The sequence below is a fragment of the Pygocentrus nattereri genome, chromosome 22 (assembly GCF_015220715.1).
Source record: "Pygocentrus nattereri isolate fPygNat1 chromosome 22, fPygNat1.pri, whole genome shotgun sequence".
Taxonomy (NCBI): domain Eukaryota; kingdom Metazoa; phylum Chordata; class Actinopteri; order Characiformes; family Serrasalmidae; genus Pygocentrus; species Pygocentrus nattereri.
Window position 1 is genome coordinate 2,084,346 of NC_051232.1, and position 10,045 is coordinate 2,094,390.

The window sequence follows — 10,045 nt, forward strand, 5'->3', positions numbered from 1 at the left end:
GTTAGAACAAGTGGCTGATGTTATTGATGCTGTATGGTTGATTTAATATGATGACAAGCTACAGCTTGCACTTTACTGCTGTGTTCCTGCAGGAGTCGACCTGAATGTAAACGTATTTACGCCTGATCCTGTAATAAACAGTGAGATGCTCAGTAGTTAAAGATCATTTCAGGATGTCAGTTCTGAGGTTTTAGCATTATTTGATTGCTTAACTGTACAGCAGATGATAGATGCCTCCATGCCACCACAGCGAGGGAAAAGGCATTCGCTTGTTTTTTCGTCATGTGACGTATTTCCAGTGCATATATCCGCTTCACACGTACCCACCACAATTTTTGACTTTGCACTTATAAATACGAGTCAAAATAATATTTATATTGTATAGGCATAAAAAAGATCAAATGTTTTAATTAGTGCTGCTATACAAGATCATTTAGTTGCTGTTTGATACATTTCAAACAAGTTGCAATCATGGTGAAGGTGAAGAAGCTTCCTAAAGATCTAAGCGCAACATTATCACACAAAAATAGAAGAGAAACAAAGACCTTAAACATGCCCGGCAGTACAACCGGCTTGATAACACGCAAAAAGCGTGTGCTCTCAGTCTTATCACAAGGTACTAGAAGCCAGCAGTCACTCAAAAAGAGTTGCAGGGGATGGTGGGGGTGGAGTAGGGTGTGTTGGAGTCGGGGAGACAACAGGTAGAACTTGAAAGATAGCAGTGGAAAACGCAGCCGCGTGCTGTCATTACCCGTCACCCGAAGCCCTGGCATACGATCCTAAGAACATCGCATCCACAGTGAAGTATGAAGGTGGGTGCACCACGATATGGGCTGCTTCACTGCAGTTGGTACTGCAGCATTACATGCCCCCAAATGAACCGTGAATGGAGCGATGCAGAGACATATTAGAGGGGAATTCAATCTCACCAGCCAAAAAACTGAATCTAGGATGAAGATGGACATTTCAAGACAAATACAGTGCCTTGTGAAAATATTCACCCCCTTGGCATTTTTCGTGCTTTGCTACCTCACAACCTGGAATTCAAATGGATTATTTGAGGGTTTGCAACATTTGATTTTTTTTTAATTGTGAAGCAAACAACAAATAAGACAAAATAACAGAAAACTTCTTAACTATTCACCCCCCTAAAGTCAGTACTTTGGAGAGCTTGCCACATCTTGCCACTAGGATTTTTGCCCATTCCTCAAGGCAAAACTGCTCCAGCTCCTTCAAGTCAGATGGTTTCCGCTGGTGAACAGCAATCTTCATGTCTGACCACAGATTCTCAGTTGGATTACGTCTCAAATCACTGACAGACCGAAACAGGTTTTGCTCAAGAATATCCGTGTTTAGCACCATCCATCTTCCCCTCGACTCGGACCAGTTTCCCAGTCCCTGCTGCTGAAAAAAAATCTCCACAGCGTGAAGCTGCCACCACCATGTTTCACTGTGGGGTTGGTGTTCTTGGGGTGATGAGACGTGTTGGTCTCATCTGACCAGAGCACCTTCCTCCATACGTTTGGGGAGTCTCCCACAAGCCTTTTGGAAAACTCAAAACGAGCCTTCCTATGTTTGTCTGTAAATAAAGGCTTTTTTCTGGCCACTCTTCCATAAAGCCCAGCTCTATGGAGTGTACGGCTTATTGTGGTCGTATGGACAGATACTCCAGTATCTGCTTGGGACCTCTGCAGCTCCTTCAGGGTTACCTTTGGTCTCTGTGCTGCCTCTCTGATTAATGCCCTCCTGGCCCGTTCTGAGAGTTTGGCTGGGCGGCCCTCTCTTGGCAGGTTAGTTGTGGTACCATGTTCTTTCCATTTGATGATAATGGATTTGATGGTGCTCCGAGGGATCATCAGAGATTTGGATATTTTTTATAACCCAACCCTGACTTGTCCTTCTCAACAACTTGACTTGTTTGGAGATCTCCTTGGTCTTCATGGTGTTGTTTGGTTAGTGGTGCTGTACTGTAACAAAATAGGTAAAAAGCCAAGGGGGGTGAACACTTTTGCTAGGCACTGTAACTCAAGACTGGTTTCTAAAAAAGGCAGTGAAGGTGCTTGTATGGACTTGCCAATCTCTTGTCTGATCCCACTGACACATTCATGGAGGATATTCAAATACCAAGTCCATCAGAGGGACCCTAACCGAGGGGAATTGAAGACAGTTTGCCAAAAGGAATCGGTTACAACTGAACTACAATGCTGCAAAATACATTACTTCTCCCGAAAGTTCTAACATGCTAAATACTTTTTACAAGACGCCTTGAAACAGTAATTCTCCACACCAGCTTTGCAACAAAGGACTAATATTATAGCTTTGTGATGTATGAATACTTTGAAAAAGTCTCTTTTAGCTTATGAAGACATTTTTTGTTCAAATTTATAAGCATGTATTCGAAAGATGTATAATTTCCAACCAGATTTACGCAGAAAGTATATTAAATAACAAAAACAAAAATGTCTGAAAACTTGTTTCCCCTCATTGCAACTGTTTCATGAAGTCATGTGGCTGTAAGTAGTACAGTGTAAATCCACATAGAGATTTGGAGTCTGCTGAGGTGCATTAGGGGTGTTATTTAGCTTGCACTGGGTATCTGAAGACGTGGTAATGGCGTATAAAATCACATATGGATTCAGTGTCTAGACAAGACAGTTTAATTGGTATTTTTGGTACAAAAAAATCAGGAGAACCTCTTTGGTGTCTGTAAAACAACAGCAGATGAACAGATCTACAAAAGCAAATTTATGACTGGAGAGCTTATTCAGCTCTTTGATCAAAGCTAATAACTAAGTTTACAGTACAGTAGAATACAGCAGTGCTTTATGTTAAATGGGGTGAATCAGAAACACAGACATACATAGAAACATGCACACGGAAACAGGTGTACACAGCTCAAAGTGTGTGCAACTGTTCTGAGCCTGTCGCCAGGTTGATCAGTGCTGACCCAGTGCAGCATTGGTCAGACATGTCATCAGAAACATAAAATTAAAATGATAACTCCAGCAAAACTGCGTCAGTGCTGTAAGCCCAACATCTCCATGATGAAGATGGAAGGAGTGAACAAGGGAAAATTGTGTCTTAAATTGCCCTTTAGGCACTTAATCTCCAGGGCAAAAGAGGAGGCCAAAAGCCTCCCCCTCTTCCTCTGGGTTTGATTTTCACTCTAGGTCTTCAACTAAACTCCTACCTGGAGTGAGGTGAAGCCCTTCACGTCCTTAACATCAGCCCTTAATCTAAATGGCTCTTACTGGTGAGCCTTTAGCAACTCCCTCATCACTCCTGCAATCAAATCCCCGGCTCAGGAGGCAAGGGTGTAGCGGCAGGACAACTGGTCAGTACAACACTCCATTACAAGGCTTTGCTCTGCTGGGCAGGAGTTACTTCTCAGTATGTCACCCGTCAGCGCTTCCTCAAGCAGACAAGTGGTAAAGTCAGCAAGTGGACATGCGTATCAGAACGGCACAGATCACTTGGTGGTGCCGGTTAAAACAGGCTGGTTCTCCTCTGAGGGGCAGGAGGTGTACTGGATACCGTGGCTGGCCAGGAGAGTCTGGAGATGGGCTACAGTCTGCTGTAACTCCGTCCGCTCCTGCTGGAGGGAACTGACCTCCACACGCAGCTCTGCCTCACTGGTAGCCAAACCCTCCACATGAGACTCCAGATAGCGGATCCTAGCATGGGCCACCTGAGAGAAAAAGAAAGAGAAAGAAGAGTGAGTTGAGGTGGAGAATTGAAGAGAGACATACAAACAGTGACGCACTTTATTCACTGTTAAAGATACAAGAACAGCTGGGGGTCTTGAGTGGCACCCCTGCTTGGTGAGAGATGGCACCAGTGGTGAGAGATGGCAAGTAGCATCTGTGGCTTGGGTCCAGAGAGTATAACTGACTGGCCTCACCTTTAGGCAGGGTGATCCTTTAAAGCCAATAAGCTCTTCAGTACAACTCACCTACCGCCAGTCTTTCTCTACGGACACTGCACGGCCATGTGCTCGATTTTGTATATCTGTAGGCAATGGATGTGGCTGAAACACCTGTCTAAATGAAAAATCTAAATGATACAAGAACATCTGGGGCTCTCGAGGGGTGCAACTGTCTGAGTATTGGTTCTATTGTCAGGAAATGGTAAGGTTTCATCTCCATCATCCATCATCTCCAATGATGCCAAAGCCATCCATGATTGGGAGTCTACAAGAGCAGAACTGTCCTCTCTCCGGGTGGTCAGGATGCCCTCACGCTCTCCACATCACTCAGCGCAATGCGAGCCAATGTGGGTATTTGGCGTTTTCCCACAAGCACATACAGATGAAGTGTTGCTTTACGGTTTTCCAAGGTAGTACTTTAGAAGTAGAACCCTTATGCCTTGTATCATAACTAGACCTAACTAGTCAGTGGAATTGGACATTAACACATTAGGGAGAAAACTGAAAGAAGAATAAAAGATACAAGAACAAGAAACATAATTCATTAAACTGAGAGAAGAAATGGCAGAGTTGGAGGAACATTCAAAAAGAGAAAGTGAAAATATTTTTAGGAGAAGGGCGTCATGCCCCTTTGGCTGGTAGATATGTATAGGAATGCTATAGCTTGAGGGAAAGTGTAAAGACATATTAATAACACACTATGAGTAACAGCATTAATGCAAACAAAGTGTATGTAAATTAACAAGTAAATCAACTGCATAACACTGAAGTTCAAGGCCTTTCACAGCTGCACTTTTGGGGCTCTTGTACAAATGTTCCACCTCTCTGAGGTATGACAGTCATTTCCAGTTATTCCTCAGGGTAAGACTACACAGGGTGTGTTGCCAAAACAGATGCTCACTCAAACATGGAGGCAAATAGCCAGTAAGGACGGGTGACGTTGAAATATGAGAAGCGATAGGTTTGATATGAAAACAAAGTTCACCATCTAGGCTGACTGGTATTAGTTTAAGAGTCAGGACTGTTAAAACTTGGTCGTACACCTTTATTTAACTTTACTGTCGGGCTGAAACCAATTCAGGAAAAGTGTGCCACACTGGCTTCCACTGTACTCATGCTTAAGTCATCATGTAAGCAAGCAGTCGTGTGTGGCAGTGTACAGGCTTACCTGTACTTCCTCCAGCAGGTCTAGGTTCTGCTGACGGAGGCTGCCGTTGGTCTTCTCCAGCTGGGCAGCGCGCTGTGACTGGCTGAGAGTGGAAGGACCATCTAACAGCTCATCCTGAAGCACGTGGTACTCCACCTCATAGGCCTGGAGCTGCTTACTGATGTCCATCTCAAAGACCTGTACACACAAAAATCAAATCCATGTGTAGAAGTTCCATAAATAAGTAAGTAAATAAATAAATGAATAAACAAATAAAGATCAGGTTCCCCTCCACATGTACACAACATTATAAAACGTGTGCCGTATGCCAGGAGTAGGCTAACAGCCAGAAACGTATAAATAGGTCACATACTGGCGCACAGCCCTGAACACATTGCTCAAACAGCAAACCTCATATTCCGGGAGGAGTTTCCCTTTTTGCCACTGGTGATGTGTTGGTTTTGTTGGATGACAGTATTTAGCTAACTTTACTACATGACTGCTCACTGGAACCACAATTATAATTTTCTACAATGTAAAATCCCATTTATTACCTACATAAAATCTCATTTGATGCTGCTACTACTCCACAACTTCACGTGAAAACAATTACTAGGAAGCTGTGAAAGTTGTAAAAACTGAGAAATGTTAAACGTTACTTGTGTGCCCAGAATAATAAACATGGATTCCATAATGACTCTAATATATATATATATATATGTATATATATATAAGGTACAAATCCATTTCATTTACTGCTCAAAATGATCCTTGAACCTACGGGTGTCTGAGTTTTACGTATTGTCCATAATGGTAAAACTGGTAAATCTGGTTTTCTCTGGATACTATTTTTTCTTGACTGAATTACCATATTTGGTTCAAAAAAACAGCATTTTAGGCAAAACCCTTCACAAAACTACTGTTAAACAGTGTCTCAAGCATCAAGCAGCATATTTTGAATAATTTCTCTTAATAACTCAGTGAGGGACTTCAAACCTCTTAGACAGCATGTTTCTCTAGAACAGAGCATTTCACATCAGTCTACTCGGAATGACTTTGTTCACATGTTAAACAGTTAATTACGCAGTGTTTAATTATTGGTAGAATTCTCCTTTAATAACATCCTGTCCAACCTACACTTTATAAGTTATTACTGAATAAAACAACAATTATTTATTAAGACAAGTGTGTTCAAAGATTTGAAAAGACCATATATATATATATATATATATATTATATATATTATATACACACACACAAAAAACAGTTGTTCCTTTCTGCAGAATAACACTCCCAGTGCAATTAAAACTCTAACCTGTTCAAACTCATGCAAATGAAATTCATAATTCAGGACCATAAGAACTTCCACTACTGTGAGTCTGTCCAGATGCCTGCATGTTCAGTGAGAGGGTATAAGGGAAAGAGAGAGAGAGTGACCGCTACAGAGAATGAGTGGCATGTTTGGCCAGTAAAGGTGAAAAGGCTGCAAACATAAGAATGTCAGTGTCTTCTGACTGCCATTTCACAAGCTTACACAAGACCATGCGCACACTAAAACACACACACACACACGTGTGTGTGTACCACTTCATCTTCTGACTGCACTCAACTAACGAACCACTATGTGTGCCAAACCACAAGCAATCATAGCACCAACCCAGACTTGTGCCTTTGTATGTCAGGATCACTGACTTTAAACATAAAAACAAAAGTAAGCACCACGCCCAAAAACACAGTTTGCACGGATGCATCAATGAGTCACTTGTTTACTACAAGTTTTCAGGCTTACAAACATGAGGGCGGATTCATAAAACACAAAAAGTGTCAGTATTTCAGAAAAGAAAAAAAAAAAAAAAAAAAAAAGCAAAATAAAAAATGAACATATTTAAAAATATATGTAAATTGGGCGCCAGCACAAAGGAAAAGTCAGTTATAAGTTTTTACATTTTTAAAAAAAAGAATTTTGTAATCAACGCCACACAACAAACAAACAAACGAATAAATGAATGAATTAAGAAATAAATGGAATGATACAGAGCTGCAAAAGTCAGAGACCACCCTTCAATTCTTCCATTTCCAGTCCAAATGGGCCCTGAGTGACAGGAGCTTCCATAACTGGACGGAAAAACCTGAAAACAACTGAAGCTGTAATAAAGCCGAAGAGTGTACACACTAAACGCTGAACCATGCGATACTATATTTTGTGTATTTTTCAGTTAAATGTATGCTCTCTGCACACCCCCCCCCCACACACACACACACACACACTGAAACATTAATATTTTGGGTTTAATGACTGTTTTGACTGGAAATTAAAGAAATGCTGGTGGTCAGAACTGCATGGTTTAGCTCATCAACGGTTCCTTAATTGTTTATCATATTTGTTAAGAATTCTAAACATAAAGCGATACAGTTCATTAAGGCAAACGTAACTATTACGCTTATTCCATGAAGACATAACACGACACGCAGTAGTACCTGGTTGATTGTTTTCTCCATCTGTACCAGTCCCAGGTTGGGCAGAGTGGTTTTGATGAAATCCACGATGGACTCCAGATTGTCGTGCTGCAAAATGAGCGGCTTGTGGCTACCCAGAAGGCTCAGCGCCACTTTGAAGATAACCTCTGACCCCTGCAGGAACAGCATATCTGGAACAAAGAAGGCATGAAAAATAAGTAGACGCATGCACTGAGTTTAACAATATAGCATATCAACTGTTACACTGAGTATACTGAAATGCTAACAATCTTAGGGGGACTATTTAAGATTCCAGTCCTATTTAAAACAGAAGCCTCCAGTTGCTTAAGCCTCGCATATTATAACTTACAAAATTCCAATTTACATCAACATATGTTTACATATATACAGAGAAGACAGAGAAGTTACAGTTACCGTACCTCACTCTTTCTCCTTTCCATTTCCTTTCCTCTCTTTATGCAAGTGCACTGAACTTACGGATGATACATACATAATAAAAGGTTTGAATGAGGTTTCATGAATGCTGACAAGCATAAACACATTCTAACATCATGCAATACCCTCTGGAAAATGTTTGATTGGGAAGAAACTGATTATATAGCAAAATATTGACCCCAAGCACACGGCTGAGAAGACCGAGACATGCTTATCAAACAAAGAAGCTGCTGGTGTTCTTAGAACAATGGATTGGCCACCCCACAGTCCAGACCTCAACATCACTGAATGTGTTACCTGGAATGTGAGAAGCAGAAAATACAAGCAACTTCTAAAACTGAGCTCTGGTCCAAGTGGAAAAATATCCGGCGTGCTGATTTCTTTAAAAAACTGAAAGAAATTCATCCTGTTTCCTCCCTGCACAGCCACCACTAACACAAACAGAGGCAGAGAATTAAGGCCTGAGTGAGATTCAAGTGACAAATTCATTTGAACGTGTGTAGAACTGACGGTATCTTAACTCACCAAATGTGCCATCATTTTATTGAGCCTCTTTTCACCGCCGATATAAACTTTCTGACCAATTACAGTCGCCCCTGCTGTTGGCATAGTGGCACCCGATATAAGGCAGCAGCTGCGCTGCAGCAAATAAAACTTCTTCACAAATGCTAAAAGGATCAGAATCTCCAAAGGCAGGTCAAATGGAGCTCAAACTGAGCTATGAACAAACTGAGCCTTTATGGAAGCGCTTAGAATTTCAGCTTCTGAATGAAGAGATGAAATATTTTCACTTTTCCAAAAGGAAGAGTAGCACAGTGTCACCGTTTGGGGTGAGGGTAATGGAGATCTTCGCATCTGAACGCATTCAGCCTGTTCTATGCTTCTTCTGGTGTCCAGCTTCATTTCCAAAATCAGCTCAAACGGAGTTGCAGAAAGTGAAGTTTTAGCTCCTGAAACGAGGTGGAGACTCTGTTTCGTTTCGTTTTTCCAAAGTTACTCATGTACAAGTTCACTATTGACCCGTTTTGTGACGAGCAAAGGATCTTATTACAGAAACTCTGGCCATTTTCTTCTGCACTGTAAACAATTTGTTGAAATAAACAAAAAAAATGACGTCACATCAGGTGCGTATAGTTTCTACATGAAAAACTGCATCTGAAGGTTTTCACATGTTTGTGTTTATTCACGTCAGGTGGCCTTAACAGCATTAAAACTGCAAAGGTGAGTTGAGGTAACGCATGTATACGTTATCAAAAGATAAAGCGATGGCTTAGCCGATTACACTAGAAGTGAGGAGTGTGTTCAACATCGCTGTCGTATCTGTCTCTCTGGCATACCGTCATGGGTTTGTGATTAAACACAACAGCGTGAGCGCCAGTCGACAGGCATCACTGACTGGTACTAACGCTCAATTTACTCCCACATGTCCGGAGCAAGGGGCTGAACAGGTGATGAGAATACTCTCAGATAACACGAGGTAATAAAATGATCCATACACCATTCATAATAAAGCTTAAACATAAGCTTTCTACATGGTCTTTCACATGACCACTGTGTGTATGGTTGAAATAGCCATTTGGGGAATGTAAATGACCATTTTTAGCTAAATCAAAGAAAGTTTGCTTACTTTTTCATTGTTTTGTCCCACTAAATGTCTCTGAGACGTTCTATGGCAACTTGAAGTTTTGCGGCTCGGCTGTCAGGACAGCCGAGTGAAGATGAAATTACGTCAAGAACAGCAATGCTAAAAACTAAAATAGCACCGAGCTTCAGCAGACATGTGAACGTAGCTTCATAAAGACTCCACGAAAAAGCCCAGGTTTTACAGTTGAAATCTGGGCCTATAAAATGCCACCAGATGACAATCTGACAGTTGAACATCACTCAAAATAGCCAATATTTAAGCTACAGCTAACATAGAAATCCCAAATAGCACAGAGCTAACCCTGTTAGCTTGGCGCTAACATGGCTAACCTAGCTACCATGGAGAAAATACAAGGAGAATTCTCAAACTACGGGTTTAAAAAAAGAAAAACACCGATTTCTGCAATAATAAAAAT

General features: G+C 41.4%; 1 protein-coding gene across 6 annotated transcripts in view; it reads right to left on the reverse strand.

Annotated features, from left to right (window-relative positions):
• Positions 1–2,634: 2,634 nt before the first annotated feature.
• Positions 2,635–10,045, reverse strand: part of tbc1d1 (TBC1 (tre-2/USP6, BUB2, cdc16) domain family, member 1) — a 108,048-nt gene continuing 100,637 nt past the window's right edge. For all 6 annotated transcript variants that reach the window (XM_037532879.1, XM_037532878.1, XM_037532880.1 and 3 more), the window contains 3 exons: positions 7,551–7,720; positions 5,094–5,270; positions 2,635–3,688 (listed from right to left, as the gene is read on the reverse strand). In XM_037532879.1, the coding sequence (XP_037388776.1) occupies positions 3,470–3,688; positions 5,094–5,270; positions 7,551–7,720 (566 nt within the window). In that variant the 3' untranslated portion in view covers positions 2,635–3,469. The remainder of the gene's footprint in view (positions 3,689–5,093; positions 5,271–7,550; positions 7,721–10,045) is intronic.